Raw genomic sequence first — 27050 nt, 5'->3', positions numbered from 1 at the left:
GAACAAATATCTTAAATTACCTCTTCCAAAAGTTGAAAGGTATGTAATAAGAAATTACTTTAAGTTAGTCTACAAGGAACAGAAAAAGCAGTGGCTCCTCCAAGTAAATGCCAGGACACATACAACCATATGCTAATCTTGTGCTTTTTGCCCTTCTCCCTCACTCCACCCTCATCACTTACTGATGACATTTTTTCTTCCGGTTTTCCCTTTTCCTTCCTTACATTGAGCTCTAAGCTATAGCTGTAAGCAACAAGGTGTAATTCAGGAAAAGGGCAACTTCTGCATTCTTACTCTTGCTGTAAATTGTAAGAGGCATATGTTCATCAGCCTGCTTTCTTAAGATACTTTCAGACTAGATAGAAAAATAAAATGGAAAATGAATGGGCAAAAAGAGTAGAGAGGGAAGGGATTTAGGGGGAGTAGAGGGAGTGAGTGTACTGCAGACAGGATGGGATAACAGGTTTTCATCCCTCTGATTTTCAAGATACCAGGTCACATGAGTTATGGTATTAGCTGGAACTCTTCTAATGAATGCTTGCCTTCTATTAAGCTGTTCAGGAAACAGTTGAGTAAGGTATGCTAGCTTTTCTTCATGTGACCCAACCCTGGAAGCTGCATTTAGAGCACTGGTTTTATATGTGTGTGTGTATGTATGCGTGTATGTATGTTTAAAGGCAGGTTATTTCTGCAGAGGTTGTTAATTCTGTAGGAAATTCAGGGAACTGCTTTGTACATTGAGATGTTGCTCAGTCTTGGCTGGAACCAGCTGTTTGGATTGATGTTGAATAATAACTCTGAGCTGAAAAAACAGATTGGACTATTTGAGGAGAAAGAAGTTAATTAGTTTGCATGAAGTGCCATGCTGGGAATTCAATATAAGTTATAGTGGGTTTTGGGACATAGTTTTGGTGTCCTGAACCTAGAGCAATAAGTGGCATGGAGGCTTTTTCTTACTTGAAGAAAGAACTTAAGGAATGGGATGTTACTGTGAGGTGACTTATATTTTCTCATTGTTCCTGCTGCAACCAAATTGAATGGCTTTTGCTCTAAACAAAGAGGCATTTTTACAACAAAAAATGATGTGCTTATTCTGAAAGGAGTTTACAGTTTTACATGTTTGATTTAAACCTTCCCTAAAAAGGCAAAATATATTGAGTAAAAAAACCAGCAAGCCTATTTGTGAGCTCCTCCTCCTTTTTTTTTTTTTCCAACATGTTTTATTAGCATCGAAACAGGATGGTAAAAGCTAAATATGCACTGAAAAAACCTGTGGTAACTTTGAAAACCTTAAACTTTCAAAGAGCTTAAACTTTCATAAGTTTAACATCTCCACAATACCTGTTTTGCATGTTTTTTATCTCTGAATGTATTGTAAATTTGAAATTTCTCTCTTGATTTGATGAAGTATAAAATCTTACTTTTTAGCACATAGTATTTTATAGGCCTAGTAATGGTGTCTAATTTGAATCTGGTCGTATAAGAATGCAACCTTTCATCAAGGAATCCATCTTGTTACATTATGACAGCATGCACAGTCACTTGTGTAAATATGTTTTGACTTAGACAGCACCTTTTAAGTAGAGGGAGAAAAATCAACACCATATTAATTTGAAAAGCTGCCATGTGTCATTGGGCTAAGATTTTTCACATGAACAGCTCATAGGCCTGTAACGTGAACATAAATTTTGCTGCTTTAGTTTGTGTTGGTAGGCGTACAGTTGTATAATACTGCAGAAGCACCTTAATATTGAGTTAGCTTTTCCAGACTGGGACAAATTTGAAGGACTGTGGCAGATAATTTATCAAATGGCACCCATATCACAAACTGGTTAGGTGTGATCTTAAACAGCAGACCACTTGAAAAAGCAGATGTGTAAAAACAGTTTCACAAGAGAGAAGCCAATTATGGACTTTGTCAGTCCCTGAAATAGTGCCTTTTTTTTTTTTTTTTTTTTTTTTTTTTAAGCAGCCATAGTACATGATAAGGGATTGAATCTGCTTTTTAGGGGCCAAGGGCTGCAAAAGATACAGAATCTTACTTAAAAAATAAGCCAGATAACGTGCAGAAGTATCATTAATAATATGAAGCCAAGGAAGTAGTGTATATTAAAACTTCTCTTTGTTCCACAGCATTCCCTGTCGACGGTGCATTGTTGTTGGTAACGGAGGAGTACTTCGAAATAAGACATTAGGGGAGAAAATTGACTCGTATGATATCATAATAAGGTAAATGCTATCTCCTTTGCATTTTGTGTACACGGAGAAATGGGTAATTCCCCAAGGCCAGGTACTCTCTCTGCCCTTCTCTAGTGTGTGCGTGTTGGAGCCAAACTAGAAGACGCTTTCTACTTGAGTGACACACAATAAGCAATTGTGTGACTGTATTTTAAACCACCTTGGCCACATTCCTGTGTGTGCTTGATCCCTCTGAGTGTACAGGGTGAGTGCACCTGATAATTGCTCCTCTGCTGTTTAATGTGATACGTAAATGCTGGGCTGCTGAACTTTCCTGTACCCACACACAGTGTCTGTCCTGCAGACTAGCAACACATGTGGCAGCCGCTGCACAGTAGGAACACGGGTGGGGCAGTCACTGATGTCTCTGTGCCTGTGTCCTCTACAGAATGAATAATGGCCCTGTGATAGGGTATGAAGAGGATGTTGGGAGGAGGACAACTTTTCGCCTTTCTTACCCAGAATCTATCTTCTCAGATCCCATCCACTATGACCCTAATACCACTATTGTTCTCATCGTCTTCAAACCACGGGACTTGAAGTGGCTTTGGGAGATACTTGGTGGTCAGAAAATAGTGAGTTCAATTATTCATATGCCTTGGCTCATCTTGCCACACATTGCTTCTGTAAAATACACATTTTTTTTTAATTGTAGTCCTTCCAGCTGAGAGGGAGGCACCTGGTGCCATGGTTTAGTTGAGGTGTTAAGGCATGGGTTGGGCTCAATGATCTTTAAGGTCTCTTCTAACCTAGTCACTCTGTGAATTCTGTGAGGAGCTCTGGATCTCCTTGTAGTCATTCTATTTAATATGCCTCTTCCATAAATGCTTTGTCTTCTTTCTAATGCACATATTTGATCAGTTCCTCACCACTGAGCAGTATACCTCTGGAAAATGTATTTTTATCCTCTTCCTAGTGTTGTTTGATATTTTAACATGCATGCTCCAGCCATTTCCCACATTATTTTACCCTGTGCACTTGCAGGAATTGCAGAATAATGTTAAAAGTGACCTCTCTCAGAAGGTCTGAAGTCCAAAATCTTTTTGAGTCTTCTTCATTAAGGGCCAAGTTCAAAGTCATACTGAGTTCTCAGGGCACTGTCTGAGTAAATCTTGAGTATCTCCAAGGATATTTCTACAAACTCCATTCCAGTGCTTCAGCACACTTGCAAGAGAAAATTTCTCCTTCTTTCACTGTGTGCCTCTGAGAAGAGTGTGATCTCATCTTCGTTAACCCCTTCAGATAGTTGAAGATGGGTTGAACAAACCCAGCCTCCTCAGACCCTTTTTGTTTGCTGTGGGCTCTGGCCTCTTGGCTGTTGTAGTGACCCTCTGCTGACACTCCCCTGCACAGCGGGGAGCCCAGCACAGCATTTGTGGGACTGCAGAAAGGGCACAGTGCAAAGTAAGAGAATAATAGCAACTTCTGTCTGCCTGTTGCCTATGCTCTTACTAACATGGCCAGCACACAGTGAGTATTTATGGCCTCCAGGGCATATTGTTGGTACATGCCGTCCATCAGGGACCTTTCTGCAAAGCTGTTTTCCAGCCAGCTGGCTACGTCTGCAGCAGTCCGTTTCCTGTTGCGGGAGCAGGTGTTTTTGAACTTAGGGAGATTAAGCACTCTTCTTCTTCTTTAACATCATGCTCTTGGAATTTACACTGGTTAGAGTTGCTACAAAACTAAATTCAACTGTTTTCATTTGTTAAAAATGTGTATTTACTTGCCTGTCACAGAGCGTGAAGGGCTTCTGGAAGAAACCAGCTCTGAATATGATCTACAAATCGAGTCAAATCAGGATTCTTGATCCCAGCATCACCAGGAAAGCTGCTTATGAGTGGCTTCATTTCCCAACACGGTTTCCTAAGAAGGAGGTATGCTTTTTCCTTTTGTCTCTTCTAGTTTTGTGCAAGCAAATGTGTATTTAGAGGCAATTATATCTTTATTACAGTAGACTGTAATGTAGAAAACCCTTTAGGTTTGCATTAAAGTAGTCTGCCATTTAGATGGTGGTTTTAGAAGATGGGAGAATGGAACCCAAAAAGAGTGGCTAGCGTTGTGTGCCAAAAGTACCTTCTGTAATTGGTATGAAATGAAGCTGCTTTCCTGACAGACAAAATGCCTTTACCAAAACTAGGGAAGACAGGGAGGTAATGCAGCATGACATAGCCAAAGAGCTTCTAGAAATAATAGGGAGTCTGGATATGAATTTTGGGTGTTTTTTAAAAAAAACTTCAAGGCACATAAAAATACAGACAAAAAAACCCATACAAACAATGAAACCTCTGCCAAAACCCAAAAGACCAAAAATAACCCCCTCCCCCTCCAAACCCCAGCAAACTGGTAATTCTAACTCTCTGCAATTTCATATTCCTGGGGCTGGGGAGGGACTAGGGAACAATGAAGATATTCCAGCCCTATGCTAATGATGAATGTCTGGCAGCATGGTTGTACTTACTGATTTGATGCCAACCATTGTAATGAGCTAACCAGTAATTTGGACATAAAAATATGTTTTAATTGTCAGTTCTTGATGGAAAAATGTTTTTGATGAAAGGTAAAGCTTCAAGCTGGGAACCTCCCTTGTGCAGTCAGGATCAACCATGTGCTGTTTTGCACAGAAACAGTTTACCTGGGGTCACATCCCCACTTCACCAACACCACCCAAGTGATACGTGTGGAAATGTTAACAGGCTGTCACTGTGGAGTATCTGCCACAAATTTTTTTCTGGTTTACTCTTTCTAATATTGAGCGGATGGCATGGGGGTATGTTCTGTACCTCTTTCTAAAATTTCTTTCTGTTTTCTGAGCCTAATAGTGTTTTTTTTTCTCCCTTACTAACTCTCAGACTGAAATAGCCATTTTGGTATGTGCTTGCTTGGGCCCCTGGCATTTCAGCCAAGGGTGGCAAGAAAGCAGCATAGTAATTGGATGCCTGACTAATCTAAATGGCCACAGAACGCACATGGCCTCCACGAGTCCAGAAGTTCCTCCTGACTCTTCTGGGGCTCCTCTCTCAGTGGAAGTGGACATTAAAAGCAGTGCTGTCAGTGAGTCAGAGAGATGTGCATGGTGTCAGCTGATATGTAGGCACAAGCCCCTTGGCTCTTCTCCTGCCTTTGAGTGCCCCTGCACAGAGCTAGAGTCCCCTTCTGCTACCCCCATATATATCCTGCTTACTGCATGCCAGGGGTTTTGCAGTTCCTCACCCCTGTACAGCAATGATCAATCTCAAGCATGCTCTTCCTCCCTTTCCTCCCATCTCAGAGGTGGGCTGTGACGGGGAGATAACAGGAGCCTGCGCATCTGCAGGGGCACTGGCACAGGTTGGTTAAGCTGCAGGTCACACCACAGGCTCCATGGGCAGGAAGGTCTCACACCGGGGCCCTCTGTCCCATTGCTTGTCCCTGGGCAGGGCTGGTGCTGCCTTCGCTGTCCTGTGCTTCAGCCCCCTCTGCCTGCAGGACATGCCAGCAACCACTGTTGCTTTCCCTGCTGTCCCTACCTTTTCCATTAAATCAGTCTCATGTTCCCAGTGAGCACATTAGTGCATAGCCAATAAGCATTTCTGATTGTTGGTAGAGCTGGGAATAAAGTCAGATGTGTTGCCCCAGCACCACTAAACTCTAAACTCAGAAAGTGTAGTGGAGTCATTCCAGGGCTGTGCCTATTCCCATTAAGTAGGCTGAAAATATTTTATTACAGGCAGAGGATATCTGGATATTGCATGATAGTACATTTTAAAAGTAGTTGCTTTTAAATGATATTTTTTTGAAGTGAATTTTATGATAGCTACAGGTGAACAGAGGTAGTTGCAATCTGTGGTACTCCTGATATTTCCAAATAGCACTAATCATGACATGTAGCATTCCTGCTATAGTTTTGGGATCCTGTTTAGTATGGATGTTGCAACAGAGTCACCACTGAGTTTATGATGTTGGGCCCCTAGGGCAGAAAGTTATTTTGCTAACTGGCAGGAGCCCTGGGCATAGTGCACATTTTAAGCAGATACTATTTCTGGAATATTCCAAGAGTTGCATAAATTTTTTCCATAAAAGGTGATAGTTCCTTTCTGTGACTTCAGTTAGACTTTAAAGAGCTGAGAATAGTAACTCCTTCCTGGGGATTTTTTGTGTTGTCATACGAAGTGTTGTCACAAAGAAAAACATTGAGTGCATCTGCCTGTTCTATGCACAGAGTTGTCTAGTACTGGTTTGTTTGCATCTTTTTCAGAGACAAACTGAGCCTTGGGGTCAGAGTTCAAAAAAAAGCCCATGATTTTGTGCTTAGTTTGAGGTTTGACTGCAGCTGCTAAAGAGCATATGATAGCTGTTTTGGTCTCTGAGAAAAAATTTTTCTGTAGCTAAGAAGGGTATTGGTGCCTGAAAGTTTTGTTCATTTCTGGGGACACCTTTTCACCTTAGCTTCATCATGGTCAAATGGCCAAATGAATGAGTTCATCTCTCTCTAAAAAAGCATGCCTCATTTACTTCCCCAGATCGTATTAGCCTCTCCTGGTACTAAGGAAGTCATGTATCTGAACACAAGATAGGGCAGATGGTTGCATGGAGTTCTGCTGTGCTTTTGTGAGAAATGCTACCTTTTGGTTAGGTGCTCTTAATTTTGCACAGTTAAAACCCGTTTATGACATGCTGTTCATTTTACATTGCATTTGCTTCCGAACTTATTGTAGGGAGAAATGATTTTGTTTCTTCTAATGGGAATAGCATGGGAAGGTCTGAAGCAAAGTTCTTCTGGAATTTCCCTGCTTTGAAGAAATGCAAATTCAGTCAAATTTGTGTAGTCATAGCCTTCATGCTTTTTTAGTTTGTTGCTATGAAAATTTTGTCATATCATATTCTGTTCATCTGGGTCTCCATCATGTGGGTACTTCTGAACACATCTCATAATTCAGTCAAATTTGAGGGGGTTGTAAATTGTTTTCCAGTGTAGTGAAGCCTGCCCAGTTTTATGAAAGTAGCTGAGCAGAGTAATGGGGAGACTTTCTGACGCCTCTGTGGAAGGAAGGACTACACTGTGGGCTCAGCCCTCACTAGAAACCAAGGAATTCCAGGGAAGCCTGTGGGGCTGACATCACAGACACCCCTGGTCATGGGAAGCCTTAGGGGGCAGTAACTTATTTCTTTAGCGATAGGAGTGGATCAACCTGTAAAAACCAAACATCTGTAGAAGACCCAGGCTGCCTGATTGCCCTTGTCTCTGTTCTTAAGTTTGCTGTTCCCATCAGGCTGCCAGGTATGTATTTGTGTGTTCTCTTTTTGTTTTGTTGCAGAAACCCAAGCATCCAACAACAGGGCTAATTGCCATTACACTGGCATTTCACATATGCCATGAAGTCCATCTGGCAGGCTTCAAGTACGACTTCACTGACAGAAATAGCTCTTTGCACTACTATGGCAATGAAACCATGTCTCAGATGATGCAGGTAACTAACACTTGTTTGTGCTGAGAGAAATAGAGCTGGTAATTGGGGAAGGCAATTCAATATAGATAGAAGTGTGGACTGCAGGTCAGAAGGGCCTCCCACCTTCTCCTGGTTCAGCTGCTTCTGGGTTAACATTGCTTGCATCTCTTCCTGTCTGCTGTTGTTTCTGAAAAATGTAGATACTGATTGTTGTGTCCCTTGTGCTGTACCATATTCTGCAGTGTCTGCATGAGATGTCCATTTGTGTGTTGTGTTCAGCTTTGCTGGTGTTTTCCTTAGGCTGCACAGCTCTTCTCCTAGAGACATCTTTGTTAGCACTGTCAGCACATAAACAATGTTGTTTCTTTTGGTGTTGTCTTTTTCCTTGGCACCTACTTGTACTGTATGTCATAGCTATTAGACTCCTTAAAAGGCAGAAAGAAGAGCAAAGGGGAATGGAAGGAGTTAAGACCTATGAACTTGTATAGGTCTTCCATAGGAAAAGAACTGAATTTTGGAAATTCAAAGTAGAAAAGAAAAGCGGCTCTTGGAGGAGGCTAGGAAGAGAAGGAACTGCTTCCAGGAGGGGGAAGCCACAACTCAGCAGGAGCCTGGAAAGTATCAGGAATGCCTTCTCTTCCTTCCTGCTTTGCTAAGGCCATGCCTCTGTTTTCTTTTATGTCTCTGCTCTTGTATTCATTTGTCTTAATCTCTGTATTTCAAGCCAACCCTGTCTTAGCCCTTCACTGAAGTGTGAAGTTTTCTTTGGTCATTTGCCCAGAGCATATGGGTGCCATTTTCTTCCTCTTCCATTTGCTGAAGAGGAAGGGTAGAGACAATGCCCATAGGAGCCTTTCAGGTTTTTCTCAGAACTCCTAGATGCCTGCTATTCTGAGATAATTTTCCTCTGACACTGAACTTGTCCTCCTTTGGAGGCTCTTCTCTGCAGGTGCTTTTCTTCAACATATACTAAGTTTGAGTAAGGCTGATCATTAGTTGAATAGACATCCATAAGTTTCCTGAAGTCTCAAAACTTCAAAAAACAAACTGTTAAACAAAAATGTTCCTTTTAGTTCTTTAGTGGCAATAAATTGCAAATACCATACTACATCCGTATAATCTTTTATGCAGTATACATATTATATTCGTTTTTATTTACAGGATTCAGTGTCTTTAAGTAAATTTACTTTCCTTGTGCTGCCCTCCACTAACCTTAGTGGTCTCCTTGAGAACCTGGATGCAGCACAGAAGATGGGTTGCTTTGGGCTTGCTGAACCTAATTGGCAGGATGCATCTGAACTAGAAGTGCCTGATGTGCTTTTTCAAGAACCTGCACTGAGCTTTGACGATTACTCATTTTCTTACTGCTTGTGCTGTAAATGTTCTTACAGAGCCATTGTTCTGAATAAGCAGGGCAAGGACTTGGAAGAGTTAATAATGGAAGGATTTCTGTGAGCCCACATTTCACCTGTTCTTATCATCAAAGGGTCATCCTTTTCAGTTGTGTCCTTACGGAAATATCTAATCTAGTTTTGAGCATCTTCTTTTCTTGGGAAACTGTGCTAAGCCTTTGCTAAGAAGTCTTTCCCCAGATCTTTTCTGTTCTTAGCATCTTCCAAGTATCCCAGGTAATAGAAAGGAACGGCCAAGTGGTGCTGCTGGTTATAATTTGATTTCATAATTAATTTTATTATTCCCTCACATCTCTTTAGAATGAATACCACAACATCACCGCCGAGCAGAAATTTTTGAAGAAGCTTATAGACAAGAACTTTGTGATCAATTTGACGTGAAAGCTGAATGGAAAATACAAAGAACAATCACTATTTTCAAGATTTGAAAAATGTTTATTTTTTGTATGACATTTTTATTTTTTAAGCGCAACATAACTGTTTACTGTTTAAAGGAGCCCAGAAACCTCATCAAGGCAAAAGCTTTTAACTGAGGGTAATGGACTGTTGCAAACAAAGTTAACTGAATTTCTGTGAAGCTATTTAATAGTGGGGAAACCGTGAAACTTTCAACTGAAAGTATCAGGGATATATAAAAATGTGATGTACATCACTTTCCAAACGATTAATTCTCTGGAATACTCTTGTTTCTGATGTTGTCCTCCAAAAGAGTTCCACTGTCAAGAGACTGAGATGACCGGTGTTCATTCACTAGGTGGATGTAAAGTCATGACTATCTTGTCTTCTTGTATGAAAATTGCTTTAAAACTATGCATCTAAATCATTACTGTGTGTTTTGGAGAAGGGGGAACATACAGACTGTACAGGTTTTGTTCTGCCATACTCCTGAGGAGAGGATGTCGACCTTCAGCTGAGCAGCCACAGCTTCTGCACTGACCATCAACTCTCGGCTTCTGTCTGCCGAAGGTGAAGACCCTTTGTCTGATTTGTGGAGATGTTGGTGTTTACAATGTTGTACACATTTTATAGAATAATAATACTCCCTGTGCTGTGCATCCAGTAAATTTTACAGTTGCTGACTTGACTTAAAAAAGAGGGAATATGAAGACTGAAGACCTGTCCGAACTACCTGTGTCAGCCCCCATAGCACAATAGAAACAAAAGATTGGACAAACATGTTCATGCCTGAGTTTAGAGTCAATGTTTGTTGGAGTCCTAGTTCTCCAGGACAGCATCTCATGCATTTTTTTTTTTTGTTTGTTTCCTCAAAAACAGGTGGATTTTTCCAAATGAGGACAATCTCCTTCCTCAGATGTTGTAATACATCAATACAAACAGAAATACTCCCATTTTTGGCATTAGAGTGTGGTAGGGAATATCCAGGATGTACTTCAGCTGAATTATCATTTGGCATCTGTTTACCTCTTCTGTGTTGACATTTAAGTTTGAAGTGTGTGGATGAACTAAATCATTTAGCAGTGGGAACTTGCTCAAGATTTTAGTTGAAACATTTAATGGGAAGTTTATATTTCCTGTATTGGTTTGTCTCTGACAAGCCTGTGAATAAATGAAATTTGCTTGGGAACACGCTTGACAGCTGTCAAAGAACAACCATGTGCAGTTCCAGTTCTCTCACAGGACATCTATATAAAATTTTTATTTTAATTATGGCAGAATTTCTGGATGATTTTGTGGTTATCTTTATTAATCAAACCTGAAGAAAAGGCAAATAAGTCCACTTAAAAAAGTCTTTGAAGTTGGTAGGAATACCATGGTTGCTTTTCTATAAAATTATATAGAGAGGATGTTTAGGAGTAATGCATACAATCACAAGATGAACATAAACCAGGGTATTTGTTATTTTCAGAAGGTGAGGATTGCAAGAGTGCTGAACACAATTTGTTTTGCTGCAGCTATGTAGAGGAATTGCCATTTGGGAATTAGGGGGAAGGCAGTGTGGTTTGGAGAGGTGCCACAGCTGAAGGGAAGGAGGCTTGTGTTTTCACCCAGTGATTCCTGAGCTTTGGTCTGTTTCAAGCAAGCTGGACATACCTGAAATAACTTGAGATGTCAGAAACATCTGTGGCATGGGTTTGGGAAGGGTGCAGGTGTGTCCCAGCAAGGGACAGGGTGTGCCATGGTGTCTTGTCTGCTGCATGTTGCTTGGCTGCAGCTGTACTCCAGCTGTGTGCAGGGTGGCAGGTCGGGGTGTGGAGGAGAGGGGAGCATGTCCCCAGGTGACACTGGTGGTAGAAATGGAGGAAATCATCATTTCTTCACCAGCTGGCAGAAGGGCTCTTAATTTTTTGTATTTCCTTTACTTTTTCCTGAGACTTTGTGGAGATTTTTGGTTGAAAATCTCAATATAAACAGGTGGGGTTTCACTCAAGAAAATAGTGACATTATTGTCTTTGTGTCTCTAACAGCATTCATTTCTCCGGGTTATTTCAGTTAATTAAAAAGGTTTGTATGTGATTCTGCAGCCCCAGACCTACAGTGATTTAAACTCCGGACAGTAGTAATTCCACTGCAAAAGCTGCTGTGGCAAGGCTTTTTGCAGACATAGCAGTGTTCTCCAAGCTGTTGTTGCACAGAAGCCCCTGGGAGATCTTAGATTGTGCTGAGAGCCAAGGCCAGCAGAAGTGGGGAGCTGCTCCTTCACCCTCAAAACCAGTGGTTGCTTCCAGAGCTGGGGCCCTCTGCTCTCCCAATGGCTGTTGCCACATTTCAGCTGCATCCATGTAACATCTTGCAGGAAGCTGTCCAGGAGGGTGTTTTTCCAGGAGAGCTGTTGAATATGTTCCGGACACTGTGAGGAGAGTTTTTGTGATGGTGCAGACTGCATCCCTCTGCTTCTCCACCCCTGTCTCCAGTTCCAGGAAGTGGGTAGGGAGCTCTGCTTTTGAAGATGTGGTTATTTTCTCTGCTTTATTGCATCTCCAGAGACAGTCTTCCCACTAATCTAAACTGATTCCTTCTCCAATTTTTCTAGTAGGTTTTCTGGTTTTTTTTGGGAGGATGGGATTTGGATTCTAGCTGTAGCAGATCAAATAAAATAATTGTAAAAAAATAGAAGCCTTATAGCAAACAAATGGTGTCTCCCAAAATCTTTGTACTTAAAAAAAAAAAAATTCCTTTAGTCTTTTCCACTTTTGCCACATTAGCTTTTTGATCTCCCTAAAATATTTTTTTTAAATAATGTGTGGTGTTCTCAATGAATTTAATATGTTCTCTACAAGCATTTATCCATATCAGCTGTTTCTTTTCATATCCTAATAAGCCTTCCCATCGTATGGCTGACTTATTTTTCAAATTAAGCGGTATTTTGAGGGATATTTTTCTACCACTTCTGTGCTCCTGCCAGGGGTGTTGAGTCCACTGCAGTTTTTGTCCCTGGGTGACTGGGTAACATTTTGAATGAAACTGTTCCCTCAGGATCAAGCCAAGAGCTGATGCTGCTGATAAACTATCAGGCATTTGTGGTGGGGTTTTTTGTTGTTGTTGGGTTTTTTGCTTGTTTGGGTTTTTTTTTTTTTTTTTTCTTGAAAGCCCAGCTTGCAGGCCAGTAGCTTTTTTCTATAAGCAGTGAGCCAAGTAATGAATTTTTCTCCCCACGAGTTGTAGGATTCTGTGTACACGAGCCCTCTTCCAGCACCTGCTTCATGTACAGCATTCCTGCTGCTCTGCCTCAAGGACAGAGGCAGAAACACCCATATGTAGTGTGTTTCTCAGCAGTGATCACAAATTAGTGTCTCTTCTGTCTGGGCACACATTTTCAGAGGTGTTTTGCATACCAAAGACTTGGGGCTTTTAGAATAAAACAATAATGCTGACATCAAATACTTAGATAGTTTCTGGGCCTGAGCTGCTATTAGGACTTTTTTTACCTTTTTGCTGTTTTTGAAAATGAAATCTGTACTGAAATTTCCCTTTAAAAGCTATCTGTTTTTTTTTTTTTTTTAATCATATCGGGAGTGAAGCGGCCGGTTTTGAATCCCAGGGTGCTGCCAGCTTTATTTATGTGTCTGATAATGGTGTAACTGTGTAGGTCCCCAGTGTCTCCCATAATTTTTCTATCTGAAGTAAGATGTTCTCCTCCCTTCTTATTCTGTTCATGTTCTCTGGCAGCTTGCTGAATTTACAGCAAAGGTCCTTCTGCATTTTATCTGCCACCCATCTCAAAATGCTGCAATGTCAGATAGTCACAGCTCTAAAATACCAAACTATGCACAAAACAGGCAGGATGACACATGTTGGCTGAAAGCTCTGTTTGGCTCAAACTTTCTGGAGGTTTCTTTGTTGGGAAACTATTATTTCCTCTGCTGTAATAATTAAGGGAAGTCGCAGACTATTGCACTAAATACGAATCTGAGTGTCTAGGAGATGTTCCTAAATGTATTCCAGATATTTCCAGTGACTATATAGGTGATAATAATACAGAATCACAACTTTGATGTTTAATTAGCAATTGGTACTTCTTGTTTCCAATGCCATGCTTTCCTTTTTAGCAATGCTCTGGGGGAAGAGTATAAACACCTTCACTTTTAAGTGGACTGTGATTTTTAAGAACATATAAAGCTCAGCATATGTTTTTGGTATTGGGAAATACTTATTTTATTTGCTATTTGTCTTAAGTTTTATATGCCTTTGAAATGCCACCTGTATTTTGAAGAATTCTTAGAGTTGTTTCAAATGAAATTTTGAATGCTACATATAGAAGGAGATTATTTTCCTGTGAATAAACTGTTAAAGACAGTGACCTCAGACTTATTTTTGCAAAGCTGGTGTTCTGTGTGTGAGTGTGGATGTGCGGGTATGCCCAGGGCTGTTATTATTCGTGTGTCAAGTAAATAGTGTTGTCAGATATGGTTTCAAGTTTTGGAACAAACTTCAGTGCTTTGTAAAGCAAACAGCTGAAAGTTTTTGAACCTAGATGGGCAGAGTTGTGCTGTGGCTAGAGATCCAGGTGGAGTACAGCCATAGCCGAGACATGTTTTTTGTGGGTAAGATCAAGAGCAGCATCCTTGTGATTCAAATTTTTCGTTGTATTTTGAATCTTGTTTGTCTTACTGTGAACTGGTGGGGGACTGCTGAAATAAGAGATGAAGAACAAAGATGGTGTGCGATAAAAAATTTCAGAAAGGGAAAATGGCTTTAGATAGAAAGTGAGTGCAGTATTTTTCCTTTGTGCAGTAAAAATGAGATGCTGAAGGCTTCAGGTAGTCCAAGGGAGATTTGGATAACAATTCTCTGGCAGAGTAGGTATTCAGTGCATTTCAGGCTTTCAGTATGGACAGATCAGGCGTTCACCAGCTTGGAGGAAATGCTTGTCTTTGAGGTGAGGAAACCACATCAGGAGAGCCAGCACCTCTCGTCCTGGGCAGCCAGTTCTGCCTTTTCAGGCAACAAAAGCCCTTAGCAGCAGCCTCTGTGGCTGATTCCTTGGCTGTCCATCTGCCTTCTTCAGCTGCACTCCCATGTTGGCTCATGCTGAGCAGTATTTGTCCCCCGGGGCTACCTGAGGGAGTCCCTCCCTCTTCATGTACCCCCCAAACCCTGCTGTGCCCTCCCACCAAATGGGATGTGTTCCCTCTCTGGCTTAGAGCATGTTTTACTAGGAGAAGGGAACTAGAGAAAAGGGTGTATCTCTTAATTTCCCCCCCCTATATCAGGCTGTCAGTGGTTTCAGAGACCCCTTGTGGTCTGATAAATGAGTTCAGCAGGATGAATGTTCCTTCTGATAGTTCTGAATGAAGACAGAATTGGGTTTTGGTTTTATTTTTAAAGATATTTAATAAGGTATTTCTTTCAAATCAGTACAAAAATTTTAAATACAAAATTATTTGCTTTTGACGTATCTCATACATTCTGGGAACATACTGAAGTCACCAGTGTCTGGTAAACTGTTTGTCCATTCCTGCCACCATTCCATAAAATTTCTGAGATAAAGCACCACATTATATCACTGGAGTCCTTAGTCAATGTTAGACTGCATTAAACTCTGCATTTAAATAATGGTCATGCCAGTTAAATCCAATCTTAGTTCTACATGAAAAAATCTAGTTCATTTTTGAATCAAAAGCAGTAGCGGTAGCTAAAGACACTGAAGAAGTGATGAGCACTTAACTCCTTGAACTAGTGCAGCCATGTGTGAAGTGCAGCACTGTACAGGGAACCACAGCAAGGTCCACTGCCCTTTGGAAACAGAACACTTGTTGAGGTGAGATTTAGCACCACTGATGAGCAGACAGAGACTTCATGCACAGAAGTCACTGTCCTCAAGTACAGAAAAGTATTGAGGCCTGCAGGTTCTCCTTGACAACTGGTAACGTATAAATAAGGATTGGAAATCAGTTTTTAGATAGAACCAAGTTCTCAGATAAATTTGCATGATCAGTATTGCCAGTAAAGTTATTGGTTGATCTCAAGCAGTAAATCAGTTAAGCAAACAAAGCTACTTCTGCTTTGCCTAGTCATTGAAAAGCAAACTGATTCAGCTTTTGCTGAGTGGCAGAATAGGTGTTTCTTCTGACAAGCTAACTGGATTCTTGGTACAAGCACAGAAATCCAAGCAAATTTATGCCACCCGGAAGTATGGCCATGTGTTGGCTAAAATGTCTCAATGATGTGGCACAAATAAATGGGGGAGATTTACCTCCTCTACTTGAGCTGTGTGAATAGGGAACGGAGACTTTTTAAGTGCTGTGGCATTTGGAAGTGAAGCCAGTGCCTGCTGGAGGCACTGGTGACATTTTAGGTCCAGTGAGAAGGCTCGGGGGGAATGATCATGCTATCAGGATTTCTCTTTCATCATAAATTGTTCAGGAAAAAAACTCACACATGTAGGATTATTTTATTACAGGGGAAGGGAAATAAAAGTCTCCAGCTAAGGGAACCTTTGCTTGTCAGGTAGACCGGTTATAAAAAATCAAAGAAAACCCCCACCCAGACAAATAAGCCTCTCAATTTTTTAAAATATAATTCGAGACTGACCTACTCTGCTTTAAGTCACTGTTTTTCGTCTCATAACTATGATCAATGCAACAGGAGTGAGTGACATACACTGATTTGAACTTTAGTACTGAATTACTGTGAATGAAATTAAGTAAGCATGGCATTGCAGAAATATATAATGTACAGCTAATATGTCCCCCTTGGGTGCAAAACAACTATTTATGAACCTGATATACATCTTTAGATATGTTTGCCACACCTTTTTTTATAACTAGCTGTGCATAATGTTAAACTTTGTATTTATTATTTTTGTTTTTGTACAAGATGGTCAAATGGTCATAAAATGCACCTTTTGTTGTATAAAAGTTAGAAGCAGAGGAGAAAGGTTTTGATTTTGTGTTGTGTGTGTGTGTGTGTGTGTGTGTGTGTGTGTCTGTTTGCTTTACATGGGATACAATAAATACCCTGAAAAAGACGAATGAACGTACTGCCCGGCATAGAGTCCTGCTGCCTGCTCGGATGGCATCTGAACGTAAACCTTGTCTCCGTGCATCAGCTGCACCACGGCACTGCCCGAAGCCTGGTCCAGAAAGCCCTTCTTGTATTCGTCGTAGGTGTACATGAGCGGCTCGTTGTTCTTGTACAGCGCCACCCACACGTTGGCGCCTTTACAGTGGACGTGGTAGGCGAAATAGTAGACACCGGGGATCTCGCATGTGAAGATTCCCGTCTGGGGATTGTAGTTCTGCCGGCCGTTGTACAGGAGCTTGTCGAACTTCACGGGCACCCCGACTCGGGGGAAGGGCGTGAGCAGCTCTGCCGTGAACGCGGGCATCTCGTAAACAATGCCGCCAGCCTTGTCTGTCTTGCCCTTGTAGCCGTAGGGGGGCTTCAAGCCGTCTATCCCTGGTCCCACCTCAGGCAGGTATTGTCCCACAGCTGGTGGAGTGGGCGGGATGATGACCGAGGGACCTGGCGGCCCGGGGGGGCCCGGTGGCCCCTGGAGCCCCGGCTGGCCAGGAGGACCGAGCGCCCCAGGTTTTCCCGGGGGTCCCTGCAGCCCCGCAGCACCAGGTTTGCCTACCCCAGGGAAGCCAGGGGGGCCGGGCATGCCTGGCTCGCCCTTCGCCCCTGGCAGCCCGGGGGGGCCAATAGGACCACTAGGTCCCGCGATGCCCGGGATGCCCGAGGGGCCCTGAAGCCCCTGGGCTCCGGGGAGCCCGGGCTCACCCTTTGGCCCCACAAGCCCCGGGACACCCGGCAGTCCTGGCAAGCCTTTGTGTCCGGCTTCCCCCTTGGGTCCTGTGGGGCCCGGCAGCCCCCGCAGCCCAGGGCCACCCACTTCCCCAGGAAAGCCTGGCTTTCCTGGAAAACCCTGCAGGCCGGGTTCCCCTTTGGGGCCGACTGGTCCTGGTGGCCCTACGGCACCCCCCTCCCCTTTAGGTCCTGGGAAACCAGCTGCCCCCGGGGGTCCCATGATGCCCGGCAGTCCTGGCTGGCCGGGTTCCCCTGGTGGCCCTCCCATGCCAGGTGGCCCTGCATGCCCCTTCTCCCCCTTCGGCCCCAGGGGCCCAGGCAGACCACCCACACCTCGCTCCCCTTTGGGCCCAGGGAAGCCCGGCTTCCCAACCCCAGGGAGGCCGGGGGGCCCTGGCAGGCCTGGCAATCCTTGCTCCCCTTTGCCACCCGGGAAGCCGGGCTGGCCGGGTATGCCATCCTGGCCTGGTTTGCCAATACCAGGCGCGCCGGGAGGGCCTTGGAGCCCAGGGGCCCCTGGAGGCCCCTGCAGCCCCAACTCTCCTGGGGGTCCGGGTTTGCCTAGGGGTCCCTGTGGGCCAGGGAAGCCAACCATGCCGGGTTTGCCAACCCCTGGCAGTCCTACGGGGCCAGGGGGACCGGGAAGCCCAGGTGGACCCTTCAGACCTGGCAAACCTGGGATCCCAACCCCCTTCTCCCCTTTTGGCCCTGGGATCCCAGGGATTCCTGGTGGCCCCTTCATCCCAGGCTCACCCTTTGGCCCTGGTTGCCCCTGCAGCCCCGGAGCACCCGCCTTCCCTATGCCAGGAAGCCCATGAGGCCCTGGTGGTCCTTGTGGTCCAGGAATCCCCATGGGCCCAATCTCCCCCTTCGGCCCCATCTCCCCTCTTGGCCCTGGGGGCCCCATGACCCCTGGTTTTCCTGGCATCCCTGGCAAACCCGGCTTCCCAATTCCTGGGTATCCTTGTGGGCCTGGTTTTCCTTTGGCTCCTGGTACACCATGACCTGGTAATCCTGGTGGCCCTGGTGGCCCTCTTGGTCCAGGCTCACCCGGGGGACCTTGCTCACCCCTCAGACTGCGCATGGGAATTTCTGGGAAGAAGAAAGGGGAGAGGGAGAGATAAAAGGTGAGTGCAGTCACATCCTTCCAAAAACAGGGTTTTGAATTGAATATGCTTTTAATGATGCCTTGTCGTGTAGACAGAGACAACTAGTGAGTTACAGGTTGGTGTTGAGAATTAAAGAGGATGTTACTGTTTTTCATACTGAAAACTTCCATGCGTGCTTCTGTTACCACAAAGTAATTACTGTGCATGATATGTAAAAGCCATTTGTGCTTTGGTGGTGTTTTCTACCTAGACAATCTTAAACAGCAAAATCTGCATTTTGTCCCACATTGAGGTAGATCAATCTACCTTTAAGAGTTTTTGCAGGAAACTCAGTGCTCTCGTGCTGTGGGAGGAACTCTGGCATGAAAGTGCTTTTTCTGGATGGGCGAAAATAAGCAAGATCAATTAAATTAGATTGTATTAGTAAGAAGTTTATACATAAGGTATGTCTGTATTTTCCTGAAGGCTTTGGTTCCCATTAGAGTATTACTGGAAACCTGCAGCCTTAATCACTATTGCTCTTTTGGCATAGCCATGTCTAGTTATGGCTCTTCTACACACTTTGAAAAAGGTTTTATTGTTGAAACCCTCATTTTTGTGTATGTCACCACTTGTCATTGCAGGTCAGGGTAGGGAAGTTGCTGCTGGGGTTGGTTGCTTTTCAAGCTGCTGCTTTTTGGGTTAATGGAAACTCTTTCTGGCTCTAAAATGTGTAAAGAAGTAAGAGATTTGGGGAAGGAGAGGAAATGAGGTTTAAGGGCAGACCTCTGCTTTATGGGAGGCAGAAACCTTCCCTCTCTGCACATGTTGTATTTTATGCACATCAAAAATCTTTCCTCGTGAAGTAGGTTGATTTTACTACAGGCAATGGTTCTTGTTCATACACTCCAAAAATAGGCCCTGAAATCTTCCATTTCCCTCTGAAGTCAGTGGAGGCTGTGGTTAGCTGGGGCCTCAGTAAGACAAAGTTACCCAGTTTGTCTGCACTTGCACAGATGCTGGTGGTCCTCACAAGAATTTTATGACACTGGGTGTTCCTGGTCACCCTTTGTATTTTGGACATTTTTTTTGTTTTCTTAAATACCTTAATACTGTCCACACTTCCTTTACTGAACAGAGAAAGTGCTTGTACGTGCAGACCTGTGCATTAATCCTCTGTACTTTCAATGCCTCTGTTACACCCATAAATAACTTACAGAAAGAGGACTCCAGAGTCTGTAGAGAAATTGTATGTTTTTATCGGCAAACCTCAAAATCACAGGGTCTGGACAAAGTCAGACAAAAACAGTCATGTTCCCATAAATTTAAACCTTGGGACTCTTAGTTCATATGTCTGCTTGTTCCAGTGAGAGTAGGAGCAGATCCAGACAGGACTCTGAGCCATCATTTGAAACCCCGTCAGAGGGTCTCCTACAAACAGGTGAGACAGCAAGACTTTTCCTAGAGTTGAACAGCATCTGAGCAAACCTGTATGCTGGAGGCTCATTGCAGGAAGGGCTGCTCAGAGGCTGTGCTGCAGCCCAGAGATGACTGTGGTCTTGTGCTGGTGACCCTGAGCTGCCCCACAGCTCCCTTGAACCTGTTTTGTCCACCTGTGGCCAGGTATGAGCCTGGCCAACCCTTTGGGCACAAGGGTGCTGTGCCCAGCCTGCAGCAGCAGCCTGCTCCAATGTTCAGTTTCCCCATGGCACGCCAGATGGGACCGTGCAGGAGTGGAGAGGGACATGCTGACCTACCTTTCTCTTTCTTGGGAGCCATATCCTTGCCGAGCATGGGCATCTGTGGGACCTCCTTCCTGTACTGGGGCAGATGGGGGTACTCCTTCCCGTAGGGCGTGCGGGGTACCTCCTTGCCCAGGTGCTGCATTGGGATGCCTTCTTTGCCCAGTGGCATGTGAGGTACTTGTTGTCCAAGGGGTTGGTACTGGGGCACCTGAGGTGGCAGCTGCTTGATCCCATAGTAGGCACCACCTTGTGCAGATCTCACCAGCTCTAGGTAAACAGTGACAGCCACTACCAGCAGCTGCATGGGGAAGAGCAGCATGACCATCACCTATGAAAAGCACCACAAAACACACAGTTGGAAGATGTTTTCTCATGTTGTGCATTCCTCATTAGGGTAAGCTGTTCTCATTTTTTGCAGCAAACTGGACCTAAATCTCTGCAAAGTGGCCCTGGTTTGTGTGCTGCCCTGGAGGATATCCTGCAGAAGGCCTGTATCTGATTTATTGGAGGGTCTACTCAAGCACTGCTGTTACAGCAAATGCCCTTCTATGTATTTAGTTTTATGCCACCCCAGAGGAGCCCTTTGTGGTTACCCCACACAGGAGCCTGCTCCCAGTTTGCTGCCTTCTCACCTGAGATTTGGGGAGCTCTGCTGCAAGCTCTGGCACATGGGAAGAGCAGGCAGGGGATGTGGGAATCTCCTAAATGTGTTCTGCCCAAGAAGCTGTATTGTTGGTTCCCCTTCTGCTTTCCACAGCAATGAAAGCGCTGTTTCTGAGCTTAAATCTGTGCCTGGGATTGTACCCTGTGGCTGCAGTGTCCAGGGGCTGTTCTGTTTCTATCACAGCTCCTTGCCAGCTCTCCTCTTAGCTGGGCTGGGATCCTCTTGGCCTCCTCCCAGAAGGAGTGGACCTGCTTACGCTGCCACCACTCCAGGTAGGATCAGCCAACCCAAGCCTTCCTCTGGGAATGTTCAACTATTTTCTGAAGGTCTTCCCCACTGCAGATCCTGGCCCATTGCAAGGCAGCCCACCCCAGCACCTCACCAGTCCTGCTAACACTACAGAATGGGGTTGGGCTTTCTATCTTTTACTTCTTTATCAAAATGTTAGCTTGGGACTTCTTGTCCCACCTGTTGTTGGCTTTTCTTTTTGCAGTTAAGGGCACTACCATCAGCTGAACAGCAAATTAGGAACCAGGAACTCCTTCAAGTAATGTAAATTAGGGGATAGCATGTGGTAAAAAGAGACTCTGTGTGTTGGAGTGTTTTGGCCCACAGCCAAATCTGGCATGCAAGTCCTGCCCTTTCAAAATACACATGGCAGTTGCCAAACCTGATGGCTGTTGCCACTGTTCCTTTTTTTTACCCTGCAATGCCTTGCACGCAACCTGGGTGCATTTCCAGGTCATTTGTTCTCCAGAGCTTTGCCAAATTACTTGTCAGGACTTGCTCCCAGCAGCTGCTGTGTTCTGGTGTGATGAGGGTAGCCTGAAAAGGCAGCAAGGGCTTTGTGTCACCTGCTTATTTTTCTGTCCTTCCCCAGCGGCCTGGATTGACATAGAGGACAAAAAAGTACCTCAGTCTATGGCAAAGAGGCTCAGCACTGTGCCCTCATGTCTGGGAAGTAGCATTTATGGGGAGAAACTTTCCCCTGTGTGCCCACCAGGTTTTATGTTTTACTCCTGTTTGACGTTTTCCATTCACTTGGTGTTGGCAGAGTACCTGGGGAAACCCTTGCTGCCCTTTTAAAACATTTTCCCTTAATTTTGCTCCATGAGATTTTACCTCTAAATGGAAATTGGTGTATAGTTATTACTGAAGGTGTAAATGGAGGCTAGATCAAAATGGTGTAGTTGAAATAAGCAGGTTATTTTCAGCAATGATCACCTACAGACATATGAACTACAGAAAAGATGGAAATATATGTTAACAGCAAACCAAACCTTTTAAGAAAATGCAATACTAGGAATAAGCACTAGATGGAGCATATGTTGCACAGCTGAGTTTCTACAGTCACTTTCCCTCCCAGGAATTCTTGGACTAACCAGCTGCCATGTGGCAAAGAAAACCAGAGCCAAGACGTACAGGAGTTTGTAAGGGCAGCTAAAGCCCAAGCACAGTTGCTCATCCTTGTTCAGCAAAGCATTTCAGCAAATGCTTCTCCTCCAGTGAGTTTAATGTGGCTTTTAGCCCACAGCTGGCTGTGGCTGCTGGCTGTGAGCTAAAGGATTACGGCCTTGGGATGTGGTATTTCTGTTTAAAGCTCAATGGTGAGCTTTGGAGTGGGAGGACAGCCTGTGCATGATCAGTTATTGTGGCTTGGCTGGGGTGGGGTGACTGAACTAACCCATTGCAGCTTCATCTGGGCACATGGACCTAAGCAACCTTTTGGGGTTTTTTTGGAGGGGTGGGGGGGAATGGGGGAGGCAGGAATATATCCCCCTTGTCTTTCTTGGCCTTCCTGCTCCTTTCTGTACAGGATTAAATTGCAACACCTTTGCCTCTCTGCAGCTGAATAGGGTAATGCCTACCTAAGTTTGCAGGGAAAATTTCAGTTACTGGAAAATTTTCTATTTTCTATAGAGAGGCACTATTCTCTGCCTCTCTCAAAGGAAAAACATTACCTGTATGAAGGGAGAAATTCAGTGAAACCTTTTAAAAAATTATAAGATACTGGATGATATAGGACTGGTTTTGAAACCTGTTAGTATGAAGGGCAAGGTGGATTTTGAAGAATAAGGTTATTAATTTAGCATCTTGGCTACTTTGTTGTTCTAGTGGCCAGTTTTGGTGTGGGGAGGGTTTAAAAAGATAACTTCAGTGGAATAAGTAGAAGGGGAAATAGGTAAAATTCCTTTGGATGAGATTTTGTCCTTGTTTTTATTACAAAACATGGACTTTGTGTGCGAGTGGGAGGCATTTGAAATAACTGAAAAAACTTTCCTACAGGAGACACCAGCCTGCCTGCTGCTCAGGTGAATTCAGGCTCCTGTTGCTTGTGCCAGGCTGGCCTGGCCCTGCCAAACATTACACAATGCACCTGCACTGGAACAGGCACAACCACAAGGTACACGAGATGGTTTTGTATATGCACATGGAAATTTTGAGGGAGATTAGGCAAGACTTGTAGAGATAGAAGGGCTCCAGAGAAGGAGATGATCTCACCCCATCTGTGTTTCCTGTAGTGTTTTTTGACTCATCCATAACTCAACCAGTGTGGCCTGGAAATGACAGATTGCTTCTCATCTATTGATTTTGGCTTGGGCTGGTGCCTGTGACTAGCTGAGGTGGAAGGTGGGAGTTTATTTACTGAACAGCCTTGGGCTAGATGTAATTTGGCTCATAACTTTGTGGGAGGAGGTCAGAGCCTCCCCTGTGGCCTCGTGAGCTGTCTGGGGCTTGGGATCTGCTGCAGTTACTGGAGACACAGCCTGTGTTTGGTACTGTCTGTCCAGCTCATCTCCTCCTTCTCCCAAAGGAAGGAGGGATCGGACAAAATTACTCTTGATGAGAGATGTGGTAGAGTCATATGTGCTGCCACTGGATTATTGCTGTCAGATACCATCACTACAGGGAAAGCCTGCTCAGAAGCATGAGAGATGCCGGGGATAGTCCTTCAGAGTTTCTGCTCATTGCCTCTCATCCTGCTCAGCTTCTCTAAAATGTTATTTATGCACTGAGAGAAGATGAAGGTGTGTTTTTTCTGCCTTGCAGTTTGTTTCTGAATGCCTGGGTGCACAGCTCTAGTTTGAAGACCTAACTAGGAAACACATTTAATGGGTTTCCTAGTGAAACCCATTCACTATGGGCGTTTTTAAATGCCTAAAAGCTACTGAAAATCTTGCTCTTGGTTTTCAAAAGAAGCCTATAGATCCTAAATGTTGGAAAGGTCCTCCAGAGCTTCTGAACAGCAAAAGGAGATGTTTTCCTCACAGTGACAGAAATCAAGGAGAGTCAGAAGGAGAAAAACCTGTTTTGAAGATTTCAGCCAAAGTGTAAGACCTTCCACCCCCTTCACCCAAATCCCAGCAATTTAGGGATCACCGTCAAATGCATTCATGTAATGCAATCTGACATGCTTTCCAGGATGACTGTTGGTGGAACAATAATTTCACTTTGGATTGGGATTTTCCAGGGTTTTTGTCAGAAAGCAATAGGAATGTGTCTGTGTATTTGTGGCAGGTTAATAAGTGCATGAGTACACCTTTAGAGAAGCCAAGGGCTTGGAGAAAGCAAAGTTTTATTGAAACTTTGGATGTTGGAAGGAAGATGGAGGAGAGGAGCCACTGAGCTTTCCCACAATGTGACATGTCATTTTGCACCAGACATTCAGATTAAGCCACAACAAACATTTTGCTTTACCTAGGGTGGGACAAGACACTTGAGGTGAAGGAACATTATCCTAAACCACAGTGTTCAGTTGCTTGTGTGTGAAGGTATCTGATTGGTTCTGTGGGTGAGAGAGAATCCTTGAAAAAACACATTTTTACAGGCAAAGCTTGAGTGAAAACATTTCTCAATAATCTCTTTGGTAGAGCTGTTCTCCTGAGAAAACTATAAAGGACCTTTCTTTGGCTATTTGAGTTTGTCAGCAGAAATAGGAGACAAAAGAAAATGCACCAGCAGTCATAATTCTTAAATTGGTGTGATGAAATAACGGCTGTTTTAGCGTAATTATGTAAAGAGTGTATGGAAAGAGTGATGCCCATCCACTTGGGACTTGAAATCATAGGTGGTCTTGCAAAGAGTGGAAACTAGCCCTTGATTTACTGGTTCTTACAGGAAAGTCATCACTATGCAACCAAGGTTGGGTTGTCTGAGAACTTCTAAGGTAAACACCCAGGGACTACCTCCATGGGCTTAACTTACCATCTCTTGCTTTTGAATTGCTGTATTTCCCAAACAGGCATAAGGCATGAGTGGATCTCAGTGACCTGAAATCTTTTCCCTGCGGTCCCTTCTATAGGGGCTGCCTGAAGCTGCAGAGACTAGTTCTCCGCAGCACTGGGGGGATGGCCTTGCTAGTGTTCTGGTTTCCACAAGGAAAATGAGTGCTGCAAAATTAAAATCCTAGTGACTCTGGAGATTTTGTTCACAGAAGAGTGCTACTAAAAACAACTGATGATAAAAAGCTACATTCTCCAGTGTGTTTTTGTTGAGATCAGAAGGGGTTAGGGTGATTTCTGGAGTGACCTTGACAACAGATCCTATTACCAACTATCTACAATAGTGTATCCAATGCCACAGGAGCATTATACACCTCACTAAAGTGTCTGTCATACAGAGACATCCAAGAAGCAGTATAATGCAATGGAAATGGCAAACAGAGTGTTGAGGTGCATAAGGAGCAGCCCTGCTGCTTTGCAGAGAGCTGGTGGGCAAGGTGCACAGCTGCTCTCTGGGGGGTTTCCACTGACAGGCCCCACCCAGTTCATACACAGAGGTACATGGCAGCTCAAGAAATGTCACAGAAGGGCTTATAAGAGAGAACTGAAGTCCTCACAAAGTGATAGCACTTTTTTTTTCTGTTTTCATTTTTACGGCTACTTTGGGAACAAGTACCTATCCTGTCCCTGCTTTCTGCAATACATGTCCCTTAAACTACTGATGGATTTGTGCTTGCAAAAGTGTGGACCCCCCCCATCAAATACATGTCTTTCTTAAGGTCTCCACCACATAAAAAGCTTTGGATTAAGCACCAGGCTTATAAATTGGGGAGGGAGGTGTTGGCATTTGTAAACCAGTTCTGTTAGCTAGCTACCTTTTTAGGAAGAATTCTCATCACAAAATGAGAAAAGCAGCTATATAGGCTTTAGTTCCTGTACGAAACGAAGCTATTTCTAGCCAGTGAATAGCTATTGTGACTTCAAGGGTGGGGCATTTTCAGATACAAGAATCAAGCAAATGTTGCTTGTTGTTCTCAGCACTGGTGCTGCAAAATGTAACCAACTTGAGCAGTGAATTTCCCAGCTCATTGTTGTCCACAGTTTTCAAAGACTCTATTTCAAAACTTCATCACAGCTTAAATTCATCTCTGGATTTCATTAAATTCATCTCTGGATCATTTGAAGACTAACCTGTCAGTCAGTAGTACTTTCTGAACAGATCTGAGGGTACCCTGTACTGTACAGAGACTGAATTTTAGTGGAAACTTGTGTTTTCAGGTACAGGAAAAAACAAAACCTTCTGCATGCCAAATAATTTTGCATGTGCTCAAGCACCATTTAATGCACGCATTGCCACACTTCTGTCATTCTGTGCCAAATGAGTCTTTATATAATTTGGACAGATGTTTTCCAGTTTGCCAGCAAACTAAACACCAGTGTAGGGGGTTTCTTTTTTTGAAAATTCAGTCATATTCCACATAAAAGCAGGGAGTGAAGGAACCAAATATACCTTGAGATGGATTTCCTCTGAAAGCTAACCTGTTTTGTAACCCAAATTAACACTAGCTGTACTGATTTAATCTTATTTTCAGCAGTGAAGAGCAGGAGGACAGTACAGGGGAGCACAGCCCCTGGGCAAAGACCCAGCCATCCTACTGGCACGAGATGGTTGATCTATGCCCCAGAAGGTTTGGGGTCCTGCACCATTTTGCTTGTAACAGTGCCTAAAGCTTCACTGAAGGCAATACCTGTTTCTTCAGTAGGTGAAGAATTTACCTAGTTAAAGTGTCTATGAGGGCTTGTGCATTCAGTAGGGAGAAAAGTAGGATTTATGGTAAATGTAATCTTGCCTTTTTGCTTCTTGAGAAACTCTCCCACAGAGATCAGGTTTATTTTTTTTCCCCTCCCTCCTTTTCACTGTCTCCTCCAAGGAAACAAAGTAGTCTCAAGTGCCTGTGTTCAGTTTAGATTACCAAGAAATAGCTATTGTTCAGTATGTTAAAAATAAATTAAATCATATTTTGCTCAAGGTCTAACAACTGT

General features: G+C 43.8%; 2 protein-coding genes across 16 annotated transcripts in view; one reads left to right on the top strand and one right to left on the bottom strand.

The window, feature by feature from the left end:
- Positions 1–13781, top strand: part of ST3GAL6 (ST3 beta-galactoside alpha-2,3-sialyltransferase 6) — an 80174-nt gene extending 66393 nt beyond the window's left edge. For all 14 annotated transcript variants that reach the window (XM_064721433.1, XM_064721426.1, XM_064721407.1 and 11 more), the window contains 5 exons: positions 2134–2229; positions 2627–2813; positions 3975–4112; positions 7533–7685; positions 9377–13781. In XM_064721433.1, the coding sequence (XP_064577503.1) occupies positions 2134–2229; positions 2627–2813; positions 3975–4112; positions 7533–7685; positions 9377–9457 (655 nt within the window). In that variant the 3' untranslated portion in view covers positions 9458–13781. The remainder of the gene's footprint in view (positions 1–2133; positions 2230–2626; positions 2814–3974; positions 4113–7532; positions 7686–9376) is intronic.
- Positions 13782–14905: 1124 nt separating this feature from the next.
- COL8A1 (collagen type VIII alpha 1 chain) overlaps positions 14906–27050 on the bottom strand; it is an 89608-nt gene continuing 77463 nt past the window's right edge. For both annotated transcript variants that reach the window (XM_064721372.1, XM_064721364.1), the window contains 2 exons: positions 20133–20448; positions 14906–18379 (listed from right to left, as the gene is read on the bottom strand). In XM_064721372.1, the coding sequence (XP_064577442.1) occupies positions 16473–18379; positions 20133–20445 (2220 nt within the window). In that variant the 5' untranslated portion in view covers positions 20446–20448 and the 3' untranslated portion in view covers positions 14906–16472. The remainder of the gene's footprint in view (positions 18380–20132; positions 20449–27050) is intronic.

The sequence above is a fragment of the Zonotrichia leucophrys genome, chromosome 1 (assembly GCF_028769735.1).
Source record: "Zonotrichia leucophrys gambelii isolate GWCS_2022_RI chromosome 1, RI_Zleu_2.0, whole genome shotgun sequence".
NCBI lineage: Eukaryota > Metazoa > Chordata > Aves > Passeriformes > Passerellidae > Zonotrichia > Zonotrichia leucophrys.
This window is presented reverse-complemented; position numbering and strand designations above follow the sequence as displayed.